The sequence below is a fragment of the Carya illinoinensis genome, chromosome 10 (genome assembly GCF_018687715.1).
Source record: "Carya illinoinensis cultivar Pawnee chromosome 10, C.illinoinensisPawnee_v1, whole genome shotgun sequence".
Taxonomy (NCBI): Eukaryota; Viridiplantae; Streptophyta; class Magnoliopsida; order Fagales; family Juglandaceae; genus Carya; species Carya illinoinensis.
In genome coordinates this window covers 18231329-18253451 of record NC_056761.1, presented here as the reverse complement: position 1 = coordinate 18253451, position 22123 = coordinate 18231329, and the positions used below count along the sequence as shown (strand labels likewise).

The 22123-nt window shown below is 39.5% G+C and overlaps 1 protein-coding gene across 1 annotated transcript; it reads right to left on the bottom strand.

The window, feature by feature from the left end:
• Positions 1–3086: 3086 nt before the first annotated feature.
• Positions 3087–3407, bottom strand: LOC122278512 ((S)-scoulerine 9-O-methyltransferase-like). The gene has a single exon (XM_043088692.1). It carries the CDS (start codon positions 3405–3407, stop codon positions 3087–3089), a length of 321 nt encoding a protein of 106 aa, XP_042944626.1.
• Positions 3408–22123: the final 18716 nt, after the last annotated feature.

Genomic DNA, 22123 nt, shown 5'->3' with positions numbered 1-22123 from the left:
CAGTTTGGAATAACCAACCAGTCAATGAATTTATTGTAAAAGTAATAATATATTTAAATCTAAAATAGAGTTTAGAAAATACTTATAGCGCTATATAATAATTTTTGAAGGATCAAGGAGCTGTAAACAGCGGAGAAAAAGCAACATAACAGTGTAAAATACATTGTCGCCGTGGGTTGTAAAATACCCACTTTTGAATGGGGACAAACCAAGACTTGGGATTGATAAAGAATGACCTAGAGGTATTTATGAAACTAGTGGAACTAAGAATGGGCCGTGGGTCGCGGAGGAAATCTGCGATAAGGAGAGGAGAGAGAGACTCGTGCGGGAAGGGGAGAACCGGAGGAGAAAAAGGAGAAAAAGAAAGAAAAAGAAAGAAAAAAGAGAAAGAAAAAGAAAAGAGAAAAAGAAAAAGAGAAAAAGAAAAGATGGGGAAAATAAATGAGGTACAATCCTCACATCTGGAGTCCAAAAACTGATCCGACGAAAATAATTTTAAAAGCTATAAAACGAATAAAATAATTTAAACACCACATCAAGCTAAAATATAATAAATAACTAGTAAAAACTAACAACATAATTTTAAATCCAAAAACTAACTAAAATAAATTACACAACAATTTAAACTCAAAACAATAATTTAAAAATAAAAGAACTAATATTTTAATTAAATTAAAATACTCATTCAGTGAAAATACACGTAAAAACGGGGTATCACATCCTTCCTCCTTAAAATAAATTTCGTCCTCGAAATTTGCAAGATCAAACACTAACTTTAAACCAAGCCATATGATTCCACTGAGACCAAGTTTAAGAAATATACCGTCATTTACTCAAATAAATAGGGATACTCCTCTCTCCTGTCTGCTTCTCTCTCCCAAGAGAAATCTTGAGCTAATGGATGTCCCCATGCCACCTTCACCAGAGGTATTGTCTTGGATCTCAACTGTTGCTCTTTCCAATCCATAATCAGTGAAGGAACAACCTCATAAGAAAGATTCGGTTGCAGTTGAATACGCTCTGGGTCGACAAAGTGTGGCTCTTATTGTCGAAAACTCTTCTTCAAACACGATACATGGAAGACATCATGATTTTTTCCAAAATATTCTAGCAATGCAATTCTATAAGCGACGGGCCCTACTTTCTCCAAAATCTAAAAAGGGCTAACATATCTCGGATCCAGTTTCCTCCTTTTACCAAAATGCTTAACTCCTTTCATGGGAGAGACTTTGAGATAAACCCAATCACCTTCCTCAAAAGATAATTCTCTCCTCCTTGTATCCGTATAGCTTTTCTGACGACTCTGAGCTGTCGCCATTTTATCCCTTATAGTCAGAAACTTGACTTTGCATTTATTGAATTATTTCGGGCCCAATTATTTTATTCTCCCCGACTTCATCCCAACACAAAGGCGATCTATACTTCCTCCCATAAAGAGCTTCATAAGGAGCCATCTGGATAGACGCCTGGACGCTATTATTATAAGCAAATTCAATGAGCGGCAAATGATTTTCCCAACTTCCTTGAAATTCCATAACACATGCTCGCAACAGATCTTCAATGGTTTGAATAGTGCGCTCTGATTGGCCGTCCGTCTAAGGGTGATATGCAGTACTAAACTACAATTTAGTACCCAGAGCTACCTGTAAACTCTTCCAAAAATGAGATGTGAACCTTGGGTCCCGATCCGGTACAATACTCTTCGGTATTCTATGCAACCGCACTATCTCTTTTACATACAAGCGAGTCAACTTTCCCAAGGAATCAATATTATTAACAGGCAAGAAATGAGCGCTCTTAGTTAACCGATCAACAATCACCCAAATTGAGTTCTTTCCACTAGGAGTCTTCAGTAAGCCCACTACAAAATCCATCGTAATGTCGTCCCATTTCCACTCAGGAATAGGGAGGGTTGGAGCATACCAACGGGTCTTTGATGTTCGGCCTTGACTTGACGGCATGTGTGACATCTCTCAATATACAAGGTGATATCCTTCTTCATCCTTTTCCACCAATAATTTTTCTTCAAATCTCGATACATCTTCGTACTGCCAGGATGAACTGAATAAGGGGCCGCATGAGTTTATGCCATAATTCGCTTCTTGAATTCTGAATCTTTGGGGATTACCCTACGATCTCGAAACCAAAGAATTACATCCTTATCCATACTATAATGCAATGACCCTCTAGATTTTCTGACTCTTTTTCTAATATCCAATAGCTTCGGATCCTTCCTTTGAAGAGTCTTTAATTCCTCAAAATCAACTACTCTAATATCAAGAATTGAAGATAACACTTCCTCTTGTTGTGAACTTTCAATAAGAAATATTCTCATCCCGCAAAGTAAAGAATCCAAGCCTGGAGATTCAGCTTCATCTTTCAAGTGTGACTTTTGACTCAAAGCATCTGTAACTGTATTTGCCTTCCCTAGATTATACTTGATCTCGCACTGGTAATCACTGATTAGTTCTAGCCATCACCTTTGCCTCATGTTGAGATTTTTTTGAGAAAATAAATGCTTCAAACTCTTATGATCGGTGTAGACTTCACAAACTTCTCCGTACAAATAGTGCCGCCAGATCTTAAGAGCAAACACGATTGCTACCAATTCTAAAGCATGCGTCGGATAATTCTTCTCATGATGTTTTAGCTGACGAGATGCAAAAGCAACAACCCATCCCTCCTGTATAAGAACACATCCCAATCCAAATTTAGACGCATCGTTGAAAACTACAAATGGCTTGTGCGGTTCTAGAAGTGCCAATACTAGTGCAGTTGTCAATCTCTTCTTCAATTCTTGGAAACTTCTCTCGCACTTGTCTGACCAAATAAATTCTACATTCTTTCTAGTCAAAGCAGTGAGAGGCCCAGATAATTGAGAAAATCCCTCCACAAATTTTCAGCTTCTTTTCCAGATACTCGTAAAAGTTCATCCCATAGGCCTTCTTGAAAGGCTCGCTTCCAGGCTCAAGAACTGCATCCTTAATCCTAAGCAAACTCTCGAGCAATTCCCTTCCACTGGAAAAGCGGATCATTATTGAAGCCGGGGAACTAGTACTTCCGCCGGTACTGCTACTCACTCGGCATCAGCTCATTTTTGTTAGGCCATAGGTCCATTCATGGCGTGCATTTTCTCCATTATTTCCCAATGGTTTTTGAGATCTCGATAAGATGGACTGTGCCCCCAGAAATCTTAGTATTCTCTCCAAAGTGTACGCAGCAGAATTTGGATCGGTTGTTGGGATCTTTGAAGTGATTTCTGCTGCAGAGAGATAAGCATCGGGCCCCACATCTGCAATTATATTGAACACATTTAGCTCAATTGTAGCTCTTAGAACCATTTGAATGGTGACCAAAACTCCCAACCGCGAACTTGAAAGTTGATCTCCAGCTTCCTGGACTTCCATGTTTTGGACTTGCATGTCACTACAAGAAATTCGGCCTTTTGCAGCGCTCAAAATCGTTGCAATACTAGTATAAATACCTCAATTACAACGTTTTTTAGTTCCTTGCATGTTCGACACTATAATCCTTTCTTTTTTGATCAATTGCAACGATATTGAAAACAACGTTGCAAATAACATTAATTGTAGCGATATATTTTCGTTGCAAATAATAAAATAGCACGCTGGAAATGGGGTATAAAATTCTCATTACGATCGCTGCTTTTGAGCAATTCCAGCGATTTTAATCCTTGCAAAAGCTCTCAATAGCGCTGCAAATACCCCATATCAAAAGCAACGTTTGCTTCCTTCGTTGCATGTAATATTTTTTTAAGGACTAAAATCGCTGCAAAAGATCAAAAAAGCTACAAATACCCCATGTCAAAAGTAGCGCTTGCTACCTTTGTTGCATTTAACATTTTTTGCAAGGACTAAAATCACTGCAAAAGATCCAAGAAGTGATGTAAATACCCCATATCAGAAGCAGTGCGTTCTTCTTTTGTTGTATTTAACATTTTTTTCAAGGACTAAAATCGCTGCAAAAGGCCAAAAAAGCGTTGCAAAAACCCCTATCAGAAGCAGCTCTTACTTTCTTTGTTGTATTTAACATTTTTCCAAGGACTAAAATCACTAGAATAGAGCAATTGCAACGATTTTTATTCACTGCAAATACTCAATTACAAAATTAAAAATAAAAATAAAAATTACTACTGAAACTGTAGTAATTTTTTTACACTTGCATATAGTCTGCTTGACATTCATATATTCATCCAAATCCACTTGCACACTGTTTCAACTAGCAACTGTTCAAGAATAAACACCACTCTTTTTTTATTTTCTTTTTATCTAAAACTTCTCTCTATCTCCTATGAAAAAACCAAAACTAAAGAGAGGAGGCTTCGTTTTTACAGTAAAGTAATATTTTTTTTCATATATTAATAAACATGGAGCTTTCTTTGTGCATATAACCACGCCTCACACCACTTTCCTATCAAGTACATAATATGTATACATGCAATCTATTAAAGCTTAATATAATAGTTACTTCAAAGTCTTTTGTGCTTGTAAGTTATAATAGAGATATTAGTTCATTGAACCACTATTAAAGGCATTAGTTTATTGAATTATAATAAAGTTTTATTTTTATACTTCAATCTATCCAAACCAACCTCCCATCAGTATATTCACACACTCATCGATGCCCACAAGCAAAGCTTAATAGTATTTTGCACTTACAAATAAATAATATAAAACATTTTGCAATTTAATCTATAGTTCAACAACTGCTTTAGAATATGAACATAGCACCACAACCTTCCTTGAACCAAAACTACTCAAAGCAAAGACTTCCAATCTCAGATTTACCAGATTTGAAAAAAGAAAGCAAGAGAGCTTTAGTTTGAAGTGTTTATGACATTCCGTATGAACTAGTGTCTTAAATTCACTTGTAAGCTTATAGCCATTCGGGTCCTCACCAGGATGATGTAGGACTATTATGCAAACACAACCATCAAGATAAACTACAATTGATGCAGCAACCAAAATAAGTTTTTTTTTTCCACAATTACCTAAAAAAAAAAAAAAACACTCAACCATACAACAAACATTTGGTAGATATCTATGTTTTTGGGATCATTAGTTAGATATTTCAAAAGCAACATTAAAGCAACCAAACCCTTAACCAATGTTATTGGCTTGTGCAAGCTATCAAAGTAACCAACCAAACAACCAAAAACAACAGCAATTGATACATTCCCAGACTTGAAAGCCCTACGACAAGTTTTGAAAAATATCTGCCTTAATTTATTAACTGAAAAAGTAAGACTCTTTTAACTTCTATGGGACATGTTTATGACAATATCAAGACTCAAAATGATTACAACCAAAAAAGAGATGAAGTTAGAAACTAGTACCATAACTTTCTATACTAGCAAAACTTAGCACTATCTCAAACATCCAACCCAAAATTGTGAAGATATGGTAAAGTTATTGTACCTGGGAACTTTTCCATAACCACAATAATAAACTGCTTGTTAAACCACAAAGACAGCCCAATGCTCCCACCTCCATACACAAGGTCCAGCCTCCTTGATACCTTTACATGCACTGCCCCATTTCCCCAATGCTCCCACCTCCATAGACTAGAACTGATCCAATGCACATGGACATGATATTGGTTTACAAACTGGGAAAAAAATGACAAAATTCAAACTACTGCAGCCTCCAACAATGCATAAAGTTTAGAAATTATGTAGTTTAACTTTAGCATAAATAACACATGATCCCATATTATCATGTACACAATACAACCTATAGAATATAAAGTTCCTAAAAAAATAATAATAAGGATCCATCAAGATGGCCACTAGCCTAAAAGGAGCAATACAACCCCTTTTGAGGTAGAACTTAAGAGGAATTAGTAGAAAGAAAAGAGAGGAGTTGTGTGTTGCTGTTCCTCTCAGCTCCAACTAAGGGGCAAGAACTTTAAGAGGAATCAGAGCTACAGTCATGTCAAATTTTCTGCACTAGCTTGGTAAGCCAATAGTTACACACCCAACTAAACAAGTATTAGGAGAAAAATGTAAGGATAAATGAAGTTGAAAGAAACCATGACAGAATCTATTGCAGAAAATTTCAGAGAAGGTTGTCTGTTTGCTGCTATCTTTTTAGGAGCAAAACGTGAGGTAAGAGAGGGAAAAATGACAGAGTTTTAAACTAAACTGAACTTAGTCTTCTTACAAATGAAATTAAGCCAAAGTTACAGCCTTGCAAATACAATAAAGTATAATGTTAGCACTCTAATATCACCATAAAGTATAATGATAATGTGATAGTGTTAGTTTAATTAAGTGATAGTAATATATGGATACTGTATGAGTAGGTGTTTGGATTATAATAGAATTTTCAGACTTGGATTTTAAAGTGCTTTTTCTTGCATTTTATGCTTGTGTGAAGTATATATTATGCATATTTGTAAGATGGTAACATTTAAGAGATATATACATATATGTGAATGTTATTGCATTGATTAAAAGTTGTATATGGACAATCTGTTGGATAATTCACAAAGTAAGCAAGATCCCTTTTAAAAACCAAACAAGGTATGTCGCAGCATGATCCAAGTGAAAGCTAGAAGTAGAAGGATCACTTTAGGTACCACAAAGACAGGAAACTATACATTACATCAACATTGTTGGAAGAAAAATACAGTTGTTCCTTTTGCTTTATAAGTAAAATACAACTCTTCCTATTGATAAGTCAATGAAGGAAAATTGCAAAAAAGAAAACCAGTGAAGATATAATGGACGAACTCTTGGAGAGAAATTTTGAAAATTGAAATTCCTTGACTCCCTAAAGTAGGGGAAAGAAAGGAGCACAATTATAAAGTACTGCAATCTAACTCAACAAAATGGAGTGGTATTAAAAGTTTAGAGACTTTGCAAATAAGGCATTTAAATAGGAGATGTAAAAAAATGTGCATCTTCTCTAACAAGCATCCACATTCTGAAAAATTCCAGACTTTATTTATAAAGTTAGAATCCAGAGCATAATATAAAAGAGCATTTCGTTAAAGCATAAACTACCATCCATGAAAAGTGACAAAAAGGATATAAAATAAGACAACACATGGAAGAAAAAAAACTCTAAAAATGCAAGTTATCAACTAGAATCTTAAGTTATAGAAAAGCATCCATTTAAAAGCATATCATCTTCTGATAAGCAAGATAAGTTTTATTAATGACAAAAAAGAGAGACCATGGTCAAAACAAATGAGGAACATGATACTTACAAAATGAGGAATATGGTTCTTGGTGCCCAACACAATATAATACCAAATCTTTCAAGTTCTTCGACATTGATACAAATGGAAATATATTACCTTGATTTTAAGGAGTTCGAGATGTTTGTCTGCAATATCTTGCGCAAATTTTGAGCTTTATCTGCTTTACATAACAATATCTCGGCTACAAAAATACAATAATAATATCAACCCACGAAAGCATGGTCAACATCAACAACCATTGCACTAACCTCAGCAAGGCAAAGCACACAACTTAAGATTACATTCCAATCCTCCAGAATTTAAAACTTGTTAATCCTCTGGTACAATATTGTACCAACCTATATATCAGACAATGCTCTAAAGCATCTATATATATATATAGATGCTTTAAGACTCCCAACAAACCATTGATCCCAACTGCATGCACAAAGTATTCTAGTGTTGAAGAATAGCCAATCTAGCCCATAAAAAATTTGGAGCTTCTATAACCTCAAACATTCAACAGTTCAACATAGATTAGAAACAAATTCATATGATGATATCAATTGATGTTAGCTAAACCGAAAACATAGAAAAAAAAATTACAAAACCATTGAATTATTAATGAAGAGCTGCTACAACCACCAACTCAAAAACAGTTCTCTATAGCTTGCTTTTCAATGGAGAAAACAAGATAAAAGTATAATAAACTTATAACAAAGCTGAAGTGTAGAAGGCATATAGGGGCTCAAAATCGTCGATGGTCAAGGGGAGGAAATGACCACAATCACAGCAACAACAAAACCATAAAACTTTGGAATCATGCAACATTCCATAAAGAAGAAGGACTAAATATATATGTAGCTGGTGGAAGGCATATAAATTTATATTACAAAATCAAAATACATATGTGGCTCATGGGTGTTAGTGATGGCATGTGTGTGAATTGCATTGAAGTTTGGCTCTAGCTTGTGTATCAATTAAATATGTACTTAGTGAGAATAGTTATTAGACTATTCATTATGAAAAAAAATGATTTTGACTCAATAATATAGTTTTGGCCAAATGCAGTACATGATCCATATATATATATATGAATTGTGTCTCCTGATTTGGCCTAGGTTATAAAATTAATCAACATGTATCAACCAAGATAGCCATTCACACCTTCAAAGAAAGTAAAAGGTTTGAACTTATATTAGCATTGATTAGAATTTCTGTTAGAAAACAATTTCTTTAATAAGTTGGACTAATATACAAGGCATAAACATGCACAAATAAGGCATTTAAAACCAAACATTCTGAAAAACACGAAACAATATTCCAAACACAGCAAACAAAAAAAAAATACCAAATAAGGACAGCACCTACATTCAACTTTGAGACTTGCTACAAGTAGCTTAAATTAGCAATGCATATGAACTCAGAACTATAAGTATATTAATTTCCCAATCAAGTTTTCAATATACTTTCCATAAGAAAGCAAATCATTCAAATTATGACTCTTGATCTTACAAAGGGAAAGCAATCAAACCAACCAGTGCAATACACACAATATTCAACCAATAGCCAGCACAAATATATAGATAAAAACTACCAAACGGTTCAAAATGAGTTCAAGGACTTGTGAAGATGCAAGTTTTTAGTAAAAGAATAAGCTATCAAATAAATAACTTACAAAGAAATCTAATAAAAAAGATGGAGTGACCTGGAAACTATAATGCCATGATAGCATTGCTAGTGTATGGTGTTAAGAAAGAACCAAAGATATGGTGTTAAGAAACCTTTTTTGGATGTATTATCCATACATCAATGTATTTCAATTCCAAGCATATGAAATCCAGGGAATACAAATATATAAAATACTTACTTTTGGTGCATGGTTGGTGTGAGCATTTCGAGTAGGTTTCTTTAACTTCCTTGCTGCAGAGATCAGGTGTTAAAGGATTGACAAGAATATTTTTACTTGTTTGTTCTTGAACTTCTAAAACTTTGAGAGAGAGAGAGAGAGAGAGAGAGAGAGAGAGAGAGAGAGAGAGAGATTAGAACTTGATATTATTCAGCCCAGAAAATACTAAAATGTGAAAGGGCTTTGTAAAGAAAATTGAAAAGCACAACAAAAGGTTTTAGAAGGCTTGTTGAATGCATGCTGCATGCATGGCATGCACTACTTTATAACTTTGGAATATTTTGGGCTTAGGATTTTGTTCATTGACCAAGACAATGATAGCTAACAGATCCATTAGTAAATTTAATTAAGGCCAGTTTGTCCCAGTGTCAAACTGTAGCCAATAATGCTTTAATTGTGTGTTAAGTGACACCAGACAAAGAAGGGTGCAAATAACTGTAGCTAGCTAAACTTTTTAATCAGCGACAGCCCACAATACATACAAATATGTATTATTTTCAAAAGCATAAAGTAGTTAATACTCAAAGATTTGGTGTGTTTTGAAAAGCTAGATGTAGACATATATATAGTGGCAAGTGTTTTAAAATAATGACCCTTTGGTACGTCACTTCAGTATCTTGTTGGTGGAATTTTTTTAACAGAATTTCAAATGTAATGCTATTAAAGAAAAAAATGAATATGTTTGTTGTTAAAAAAAACTTGAAAACTGTTAAAAGTACTTTTCGCAATCTCAAAATACTCGAAACCAAAGCTGATAAGGCAGAAAATCATCTCACCTCTTCAAGCAGTAGATAGCATGAATTCTTCATGTTTCTGCCTTCCCTCCACTTGGTTACACACCCAACTACATATTTAAGCAGTGAATCCACATTAAAAAAGAATGAGACTCTTGCAAATCATAATGAGGCTACCAATTTCACCAAGTCAAGCTGGCTTTTAAGAAAAAAAGTGACCAATAATTGTGTGTTAAGTGACACCAGACAAAGTTTACCTGCTGCTTCCCTTAATTTTAAGAAACTAAAGGCTTAGTATGATAAATAATTTTTAAGGGATGAAAACAGATAAATCTCAATTCTTTGGATTAATGAATCTTTTTTCCAAGTCTCTTCACTTAAGCTTGTATAATAAATAGTTTTACATACATGACCTAAACCATAATTGATGAGGTGTCACTCTATCATGTATATCCCACACAATAATTATTTCCAATTATATAAACAATATACTAGCTTCATATGTTACTTACTTATCACTATTTAATTCTCAATAAATCAATTTGTTCCTTCAAGGTACTATGGACATGCATTTTTGCTTTGGAATATGTTGTTTTGAATGTGGAGTTCTACTGTATTTGCAGCATAAATGCATTTTAATAATAATTGACTACACCAACATTTGAAGGAAAACTGATTTTGCATATAATTTGAGAGAGATAGGCTAAAAACTTTTCTATAAGAAAAGTAAGAAAAACAGCACCCTGGGGGGGCTAATCGGATCCCCCAAATATGCTTGTATGGACCATGAGGAGAGGCATGAAAGTGAGGAGTTAAAAAAACTAAGGAAGGCACAATATTATAATTAGCATGATCAATTATATTGCCTCCTTAATTTGTTATTAAATAAGGAAAAATTAAATACCAGTTTATGTGTGTGTGTGTGTGTTAGAGTTTATTCCTCTTTCTTAGTCTATAAATTATATTGCCTCATTCTGTATCATTTTGACATTTCTAGAGAAATGGGTCTGCTATCAATCAAGAGTTGTTCATTGACTTACTTAGCACTACTCCAGACAGTAGTCTTCATTTCATATTATAATTATCATTTACCTTCCATTTAGTGGTAGCCTAACTAATAAATTAGAGTAAATCATTTGGTATGATAATTCAGGTAGGTGAGCACTTATGACATGAATTTAGGGATTTTGATGGTTAATTTCTTTAAACGTCATTTTATGGAACAAGGCCATAACTTTTTTCACAGTGCAGAGATAGACATGCAGTCTGTTGTGGGGGTAAAGGGGGTTTTTCTATATACAAAATCAGTTGCATTCTCGATGGATAAAGAGACGAAGAAGGGATTTCAACGAAAAATCAGTCAATCGGAGGACACACAAATTAAAACTATCATCCAAAAATTATGAACATCCGTATACCCACATCAACACTCAACCAAAATGCATATATATATATAAATCGTGCAAGAAAGGAGATGCTTTCATATTCAAATATCTATCAATAATCTACAAACAAAAAGCTACCATATTTGCAAAGCAACGAGCGCGGATGAAGAGGGAGAGAGAGAGAGAGAGAGAGAGAGAGAGAGAGAAAGACAAATTTCGTTGCAGAGATACTTGTGGTGACGGAATGGGGTAACCCAAGAGTCGGGCTCAACAACATCAACTTCAGCTTCAAGGTAGAAATCGGTGTGAAACTCACTTCGATAGTAATCACCGACAAACAGAGCTCGTATGGGGAGGAAACTACGAACGTAAATTCCGCGGAAGGAAAATGAACATTTCAAAATTTGGATCTAGGGTTTGGGACGTAGTCGACGAGGGACATAACCGAAGTCGTGATTCTCAAAGTGGGTGACTGGGCATTGAAGGTAGAGAAAATGGTAAGAATGTTGAAGTGGAGGAGAAGGGGCACTCGGTAACAGAGGGTATATATTTTCAGGGGGAAAATTAAAGTGCTCGAGTGATTTGCCGCCCACACCCAATAGCAATGAGATTACCCGCTGTAACAAATGTTTTTCCATTGCAAAGCATATTTTCGCTACTTTTAAGTAATAAATCGCTGCAAAAAAACAAAATTAATATATCCCAGTTTTAAACTATATATTAATGTGAAAACGTTGCAACGAGTTTAATTTCGCTGTAAAAAGCTATCTATTGCAGCGATTTTAATTGCAACAAAATAAAAAACGCTGTAAAAGGTCATATTTCTTGTAGTGTGTTATCTTTCGATATCTTTCCTCATCATTAACTCATGAAGAATATATATATTTATAATGGAAGTCTCGATGAAATAAGGTGTCCCATATAATAGACTTTTAATTATTTTAATAAAGATGATAGGGTAGCTAGGAAAAATACGTCCCTGGTCTTACAGTTCATTTTAGGGTAGGTAAAATACTAATTAAATATTGGTCACCATAACAAAAATATATGTAAAGTAGCATATCCTCATATATATATATATATGTATGTATGTATATGCAAAGTACCTACTTGTCATCTTAATTCTCATCATCTGATCATAATATGACATTAAATACTTAGAGACTTAAAATACCACATTATGGGATGATGAATAAATTTTATTCATATATATATATACACATACATTACCTACCCTAAAATGAAGTCTAAAACTAGGGTAGTTATGTCGAAGAAAAGGAGTAAGGGCGCATATGGTACACATCTAGAAGGTATTGACTTTTCCGAATTAGCCCCTTTAAAACCTATATAGAAGGTATATAGAAGCTATTGACTTTCACAAATTAGGCCATGCTTGAATATTTGTAGATTTTGTGACGAAAGAAACCGTCACCAAAAAAAAAAAAAAAAGGACCATCACCAAATTTTTTTATCTAACGATTAAAAACAGACCATGTACTAACACGACAACCGTGTCACAAAATATATAGTGTCAATTTACTGTTCAACACAAAAAATATTTTTTGTGACAGTCCGAATGTGACGCCCCCAAATCCCCACGCACGGACACGGGGAAATCGAGACGTCCGGATGATGACATCCCGGATCACCACCCTAACAACGTGTGCCAAGTGTGTGCAAAAACAACAACGTGCACGAGAAATACACAGCGAAAAGCAAGTCAATAACTAAGTACCAGAATTTTTCTTGTTTAAAACAAAGCTATTCCAAATCGTACATAAATAAAATATTACAAAACACGCATATAATATAATATCAAATACAAAACATAACATCAGCAACCTGGCGGAGCCGCATCCTCGGGCTCAGCCTCCTCCTCCTCATCCTCGAACTCTGCACCAAAAGCTACGAAACCCAAAATGGTACCGCAGGTAAGTAAAATCCAAACACCACCAGATAAAAACACATAGAACTCAAGCAACATGGATGCAAGAAAAGCCAATGCACAAGTCCCGCAAAACCACATTTTTACCACGCACGCCAAAAAAACCCATTTGGCCCATAAAAACATATCCTCAAAACCAAGCCTCGCCATTATCCCAGATAATGGCCCAAACCACCATTTCCCAGAAAATGGATCAAAAGCCTCAAAACCAACCTCGCCATTTTCTCAGAAAATGGCCCACATCCGAAAACCATAAAAACGATCCAATTATGCATGCACCATGATCTCCCCTAGGGATCATCCGCACACCCTGGCTCTGTGCCACACCGTAGGTAACGACCATGCATGTGACACCTACACGAGTGATGCCCAGACTCGCGCCCAGCGCGTACCTGACCAGGCCATCCTCTAGTCCCCGCCACTCTAAGGACCACGAAGTCGACACGACAGCGTTACCGTATCGTGCGATCCGGTCGTCGCCCTGCGACAACCCAGGGGATGTCACTCAATTTTATCCACTCCCGAGTGACCAGAGGAGCTCCACCGAGATAATAACTCATCCCAGCTTGGGCTCGTGAGACACACGCACCCAAAAACAATTCACGCCAGCAAAACAGGATTTCTCAAATAAATTAAAATACACGTGCATGCACCATGCAAATGCAATTATCAATGCACAAAACAAACAACCAACCATAACACAATAAATCAAGCAACTCCGTCCTCCATCCATCGGACCCCCGAACTCCTCGGACTCAGTCCGGAATCAACCAACCAGTAGCAATAAATAAATTGAATGAGCGATATATATTTAAATATGAAAATAGGGTTTGAAAAATACTTACAGCGCTATATGGCAATTTTAGAAAACACCCGGCATTGCAAACGGCGGTGAAACAGCAACGTTACAGTGAAAATTCACTGTGGCCGTGGGTTGTGAAATACCCACTTTTGAACGGGGACAAACTAGGGCTTGGGATTGATAGGGAATGGTCTAGGGATGATTGTGAAGCTATTGGAAGTGGTGGTTGGCCGTGGGTGGCGGCAGAAACTGCGGTGGGAGGCCGGATTTTCCAAAAAGGAAAGCTAGCTCGTGGGAGCTGTTCCGGTGGTCGTTAGAGGCCGAAAATAGGTGGGTTAGGACGGCAAGGGACCGGTGATGAAGTGGTGAAGAAATGGTGGCCGGAGGTGGAGCGACGGCGGCGGATCGGAGCAAAAACCGTACAGGCTTTGAAGGGCTTTTCCAGCCAAACGGCCGGCTGGATGGGGGTGGGTTTTGGTGGGGACGTGCGCCGGAGGGAGAGGAGTAGACCGGTGTGGGCGGTGAGCCGCACGGTGGCCAGACGGCGGCGGGTTGAGGCTGAAAGGGCTCCGTCGTGAGAGAGAGAGAGAAGAGAGAGAAGAGAGAGAGAGTAGAGAGAGAGACGGGGGGGTCGACGCGGGAAGGGAAAAGAAAAAAAAAGAAAAGAAAGAAAAAGAAAAGAAAAAGAAAGGAAAAAGAAAGAAGAAAAAAGAGAAAAAGGAAAAAAGAAAAGAGGTGTAGGGAAGGAAGATGAGGTCTAATCCTCATTCCGGGAAAACAAAACTAGACCGCTGCAACGAGATTTAAAAACCGTAAAAAGGAAACAAACCAAAAGAAATAAATCACAACATCAATTAAATAAAAAACCAATTTTAAAGCACAATAAATTAAAATAAATAAACTAATATATTAATTAAAATAAAAACAACCATTTCAGCGAAAATACAAGCGAAAGCGGGTCATCACATCCTCCCCCCCTTAAAAACAAATTTCGTCCTCGAATTTGCAAGATCAACCACCAACTTAAAGCAAGCCACATAAAAGCACATAAACCAACTGTGACCAAGATTAAGATACATACCTTCATCCTTCAAACAAATACGGGTACTGCTCCCTCATGTCCGCTACTCGCTCCCAAGAGAAGTCTTATGCTAACGGATCTCCCCAAGCCACTTTAACCAAAGGTATCACCTTGGACCTCAACTGTTGCTCCTTCCAATCCATGATCTGCGACGGAACAACTTCATAAGTGAGATCCGGTTGTAACTGAATACCCTCTGGGTCGACGAAGCGTGGCTCTTGCTGTCCAAAGCTCTTCTTCTGGGATGATACGTGGAAGACATCATGAACATCCCCAAAATATCCTGGCAAAGCAACTCTATAGGCGACGGACCCTACCTTCTCCAGAATCTGAAAAGGGCCGACATACCTCGGATCTAGCTTCCTCTTCTTACCAAAACGCTTAACACCACTCATGGGAGAGACTTTAAGGTAAACCCAATCACCAACTTCAAAAGATAACTCTCTCCTCCTGGTATCAGCGTAACTTTTCTGGCGACTCTGAGCTGCCGCCATTTTATCTCTGATGATCTAGACTTGGCTTTGCATTTCTTGAATTATTTCGAGTCCAATTATCCTACTCTCCCTGACTTCATCCCAACACAAGGGCGACCTGCACTTTCTCCCATAAAGAGCTTCATAGGGAGCCATCTGAATGGTCGCATGGAAGCTGTTATTATATGCAAACTCGATGAGCGGCAAATGGTTTTCCCAACTCCCTTGAAATTCCATGACACATGCTCACAACATGTCTTCAAGGGTCTGAATGGTGCGCTCTGACTGGCCGTCTGTCTGCGGGTGATATGCAGTACTGAACTTCAACTTAGTACCCAAAGCTGCCTGCAAACTCTTCCAGAACTGCGACGTAAACCTTGGGTCTCGATCTGACACTATACTCTTTGGTATGCCGTGCAGCCGCACTATCTCCTTGACATACAAGCGGGTCAACTTACCCAAAGAGTCGGCGTTATTAACAGGCAGAAAATGAGCACTCTTCGTTAACCGGTCAACAATCACCCAAACAGAATTTTTCCCACTAGGCGTTCTCGGCAAACCCACTACAAAATCCATCGTGATGTCATCCCATTTTCACTCAGGAATAGGGAGGGGTTGGAGCATACCTGCAGGTCTTTGGTGCTCGGCCTTCACTTGACGGCATGTGTGGCATTTCTCAACATACAAGGCAATATCCTTCTTCATTCCATCCCACCAGTAATTTTTCTTCAAGTCCCGATACATCTTTGTACTGCCGGGATGAACTGAATAAGGGGCCGCATGAGCTTCTGCCATGATTCGTTCTTTGAATTCCGAATCCTTGGGGACCACTCTGCGATCTCGAAACCGAAGTATCCCATCATTATCCATACTATAATGCAACGGCCCTCGAGATTTTCTGACTCTTTTCCTGATGTTCAGCAGCTTCGGATCCTTCCTTTGGAGAGTCTTCAATTCTTCAAAATCAGTTACCCGAATATCCAGAACTGAAGATAAAATCTCTCCTTGCTGCGAACTCTCTATAAGGAGCCTTCTCATCCCACAAAGCAACGAATCCAATTCTGACGGCTCGGCTTCATCCTCCAAGTGTGACTTCCGGCTCAAAGCATCAGCAACTATAGTAGCCTTCCCCGGATGGTACTTGATCTCACACTGATAGTCACTGAATAGCTCTAGCCATCGCCTTTGCCTCATATTCAAATTTTTCTGGGAAAACAGATGCTTCAAGCTCTTGTGATCAGTAAATACCTCGCAAGCTTCCCCATACAAGAAGTGCCGCCAGATCTTGAGAGCAAAAACAATCGCAGCCAATTCTAGATCGTGTGTCGGATAATTCTTCTCATGGTCCTTTAGCTGACAAGATGCATAGGCTACAACCCGTCCTTCCTGCATAAGGACACAACCCAAACCAAACTTAGACGCATCACTGAAGACTACGAATGACTTATGCGGTTCTGGGAGCGCTAACACTGGTGCCGTCGTCAACCGGTTCTTTAATTCCTGGAAGCTTCTCTCACATTTCTCTGACCAAACAAACTCTGAATTCTTCCGAGTCAAAGCTGTGAGAGGTCCGGATAAGCGAGCAAAACCCTCTACAAATCTTCAGTAGTAACCGGCGAGCCCCAAGAAACTCCGGATCTCGCGCACTGTAGTCGGGCGCTGCCATGACAAAATGGCTTCTACCTTACTAGGATCAACAGCCACTCCGTCTCGGGAAATTACATGCCCAAGAAATTTAACTTCTTCCAACCAGAATTCACACTTGCTGAGCTTGGAGTACAGTTGGTGTTCTCTCAATTTCCCAAGTACCAGACGAAGATGATACACATGCTCCTCAACATCTCGGGAATAAATCAGAATATCATCGATGAATACTACCACAAAGGAATCCAGATAAGGTTGAAACACTCGATTCATTAAATCCATGAAAGCAGCAGGGGCATTAGCGAACCCAAACGGCATCACCTTAAATTCATAATGCCCATACCTCAACCTGAAAGTAGTTTTAGGCACATTCTTGTCTCTGATCCTCAGCTGGTAGTATCCCGACCTCAAATCAATTTTAGAGAACACGGCTGCTCCTTGAAGCTGATCAAATAAATCATCTATCCACGGGAGAGGATATTTATTTTTGATGGTCACCTTATTCAATTCCCGATAATCTATGCACATACGGAGGGTTCCATCTTTCTTTTTAACAAATAAAACTGGTGCACCCCACGGTGACGTACTAGGCTGAATAAATCCCTTCTCTACCAGCTCTTGCAACTGAGTCTTCAACTCTTTTAATTCAGCCGGTGCCATGCGATAAGGAGCTTTATGCACAGGAGCCGCTCCAGATTCCAAGTTTATAACAAACTCCATTTCCCAAACAGGGGGTAGTCCGGGCAAGTCATCCACAAACACATCGGGGAATTCTTCCACAACTGGAATGTCTGCCAACGACTTCTCCTCAGACGACGTGGACACCATCTGAACCAAGAATGCATCCGCTCCCCATGCAATCTCTCTTCTTGCTTGAATCGCCGATATAATTATCGGCTTTTCTTTTAATTTACTCCCCGCAAATTCCAGACAATCACCATCTGGAAGCTGAAAGCTAATTTTCCAACTTCTGCAATTAATACTAGCAGAATATCGGTATAGCCAATCCATTCCGAGGATGATATCAAAACCCAACAGCTTGAATACTACCAAATCAGCATCCAAGAACCTTCCCTCAAAATTTAACAGGCATCCCAAAGCAACCTTGGAACACCACACCATTTCACCATCGGGTAGAGCCACTACCATAGACTTCGGCAACGGTTCCGTAACCAAATTACACACCCGCGCAAACGTGGAAGATACAAACGACTGCGATGCACCGGAATCAAACAAAGTGCAAGCATAAAACTCATACAAACGAACTCTTCCTGTAATTACTCCAGCATCATGGGTCGCTGGTGCCTCATCATCCACCTCTCCGGGTGTGATAGCATAAACCCGGGCTTGCACTGTTTGTCTCGGGTTTGTTCTTCCACCGTGTCTACCCCCACGGCTTCCTTGAGCTGCTCTTGGACATTCTCGGGCAAAGTGACCCTGCTGGCCACAGTTATAACATCGAGTTCCACTAGGTTGGCACTCACCCACATGGGCTCTATTACAAACTCCGCAAACAGGCACACGTCCTCCCATGCGAACACTTGAGGATGCTTGCGGTCGAGTCCCGGTCCGCTGAACAAATTTCTGAGGCGAACCCGAGCTGCTTCCTTCACCAGAAAAACTCCGCCTCTTATGCCCTGGAGGGGAGCCCATACTCAGATTATTTTCTCGTTCCACCAGGGTACATCCACTAGTTCCTGAAAAGTGGATATCCGATGGCTGACCACCATACGGCATATATCAGGGCGTAGTCCCTCCTGAAAACGATCAGCTCGCATCTCCTTTGTGGCGATAAGGTGAGGAGCAAATCGCTCAAGTTCTATGAATCTCCGGGCGTACTGTTCCACTGTCGCGCCCCCTTGGACCAAATCTGAGAACTCTCTCGCCTTTTGCTTCCTTACCGATGCGGGAAAGAAGCGGTCATTAAGCTCCTTCTTGAAGCGCTGCCAGGTCACCGTAGCGAAAGATCCCAATTCTGATTCCAGCATCACTCTCTTGGTATCCCACCAATCCGAAGCAGTGCCTTGCAAGAGATAGCTGGCGTAGAGTACTTGTTGCACCTCGGTGCATCCACACACCTCAAATGTTCTCTCCAGGTCCTTGATCCACTTTCCAGCTCGAAGCGGATCCTCTTCTCCAGTGAAGTGTGGAGTCCTATGCGCCAGGAAGCACTCATAGGTGCACCCGGCTTGCACCATGCTGCTAGATCCTCCCGGGTAAGGCCAAGGCACTCCCTGATATGGCCAAGGACCTCCTGGTTGCGGCCAAAATCCTTCTTGTTGCGGACAAGGCCCTCCTTGTGGCGGCCAGGGACCCCCTTGTTGTGGCCAAGGCCCTGTCTGTTGTGGCCTATAATTTTGCTGCATAAACTCCGTCATCTGCCATATGGCTTGAGCTATGGAGTCATCTCTTGATGTATTGTCCCGTGGCTCCTGAGTAGATTTCTTTGGCCTTCCCATTTTCCTGCCACCACAACCTTTGACCCCCTTTCAGAAAACAAAAACAAATAAAACCAACAACCAACAAAAACAGAACCAAAGACCAGCACCACATCACAGAAAACAAAAGAAACCAACTTGCAAAAACATAACCAAATAAATAAAAACAAACAAACAAGCTCAAACAAATAAAACAAATAAAACAAATCAAATAGCTGTACTTAACATAATTTTCAAAACGCAACTTTAAAAAGCATTCTGGTACTGCCTACGGGACATGTGGTTTTACCCAGAGCCAAACCGCTTTCATACCACCTGTGAGGTCCCCAAATCCCCACGCACGGACACGGGGAAATCGAGACGTCTGGATGATGACATCCCGGGTCACCACCCTATCAACGTGTGCCAAGTGTCTACAAAAACAACAACGTGCACGAGAAATACGCAGCGAAAAGCAAGTCAATAACTAAGTACCAGAATTTTTCTTGTTTAAAACAAAGCTATTCCAAACCGTACATAAATAAAATATTACAAAACACGCATATAATATAATATCAAATACAAAACATAACATCAGCAACCTGGCGGAGCCGCATCCTCGGGCTCAGCCTCCTCCTCATCCTCGAACTCTGCACCAAAAGCTACGGAACCCAAAATGGTACTGCAGGTAAGTAAAACCCAAACACCACCAGATAAAAACACATAGAACTCAAGCAACATGGATGCAAGAAAAGCCAATGCACAAGTCCCGCAAAACCACATTTTTACCACGCACGCCAAAAAAACCCATTTGGCCCATAAAAACATATCCTCAAAACCAAGCCTCACCATTATCCCAGATAATGACCCAAACCACCATTTTCCCAGAAAATGGATCAAAAGCCTCGAAACCAACCTCGCTATTTTCTCAGAAAATGGCCCACATCCGAAAACCATAAAAACGATCCAATTATGCATGCACCATGATCTCCCCTAGGGATCATCCGCACACCCTGGCTCTGTGCCACACCGCAGGTAACGACCACGCATGTGACACCTACACGAGTGATGCCCAGACTCGCGCCCAGCGCGTACCTGACCAGGCCATCCGCTAGTCCCCGCCACTCTAAGGACCACGGAGTCGACACGACAGCGTTACCGTATCGTGTGATCCGATCGTCACCCTGCGACAATCCAGGGGATGTCACTCAATTTTATCCACTCCCGAGTGACCAGAGGAGCTCCACCGAAATAATAACCCATCCCGGCTTAGGCTCGTGAGACACACGCACCCAAAAATCATTCACGCCAGCAAAACAGGATTTCTCAAATAAATTAAAATACACGTGCATGCACCATGCAAGTGCAATTATCAATGCACAAAACAAACAACCAACCATAACACAATAAATCAAGCAACTCCGTCCTCCATCCATCGGACCCCCGAACTCCTCGGACTCAGTCCGGAATCAACCAACCAGCAGCAATAAATAAATTGAATGAGCGATATATATTTAAATCTGAAAATAGGGTTTAGAAAATACTTACAGCACTATATGGCAATTTTAGAAAACACCCGGCGTTGCAAACGGTGGTGAAAAAGCAACGTTACAGTGAAAATTCACTGTGGCCGTGGGTTGTGAAATACCCACTTTTGAACGGGGACAAACCAGGGCTTGGGATTGATAGGGAATGGTCTAGGGATAATTGTGAAGCTATTGGAAGTGGTGGTTGCCCGTGGGTGGCGGCAGAAACGACGGTGAGAGGCCGGATTTCCCAAAAAAGAAAGCTAGCTCATGGGAGCTATTCTGGTGGTCTTTGGAGGCCGAAAATTGGTGGGTTAGGATGGCAAGGGACCGGTGATGAAGTGGTGAAGAAATGGTGGCCGGAGGTGGAGCGACGGCGGCGGATCGGAGCAAAAACTGTGCAGGCTTTGAAGGGCTTTTCCGGCCAAACGGCCGGCAGGATGGGGGTGGGTTTTGGTGGGGAGGTGCGCCGGAGGGAGAGGAGTCGACCGGTGTGGGCGGTGAGTTGCACGGTGGCCGGACGGCGGCGGGTCGAGGCTGAAAGGGCTCCGGCGTGAGAGAGAGAGAGAGAGAGAGAGAGAGAGAGAGAGAGAGAGAAGAGAGAGAGAGAAGAGAGAGAGAGACGGGGGGGTTGACGCGGGAAGGGAAAAGAAAAAAAAGAAAAGAAAGAAAAAAAAAAGAAAAAGAAAGGAAAAAGAAAGAAGAAAAAAGAGAAAAAGGAAAAAGAAAAAGGAAAAAAGAAAAGAGATATAAGGAAGGAAGATGAGGTCTAATCCTCATTCCGGGAAAACAAAACTAGACCGCCGCAACGAGATTTAAAAACCGTAAAAAGGAAACAAACCAAAAGAAATAAAACACAACATCAATTAAATAAAAAACCAATTTTAAAGCGCAATAAATTAAAATAAATAAACTAATATATTAATTAAAATAAAAAACAACCATTTCAGCGAAAATACAAGCGAAAGCGAGTCATCACACCGAAGTTTGCCATTCATTTT

Bases quoted from the DNA above. Each gene is read 5' to 3' on its own strand.
- LOC122278512 (XM_043088692.1), bottom strand. From the start codon at position 3,407: ATGGAAGTCCAGGAAGCTGGAGATCAACTTTCAAGTTCGCGGTTGGGA.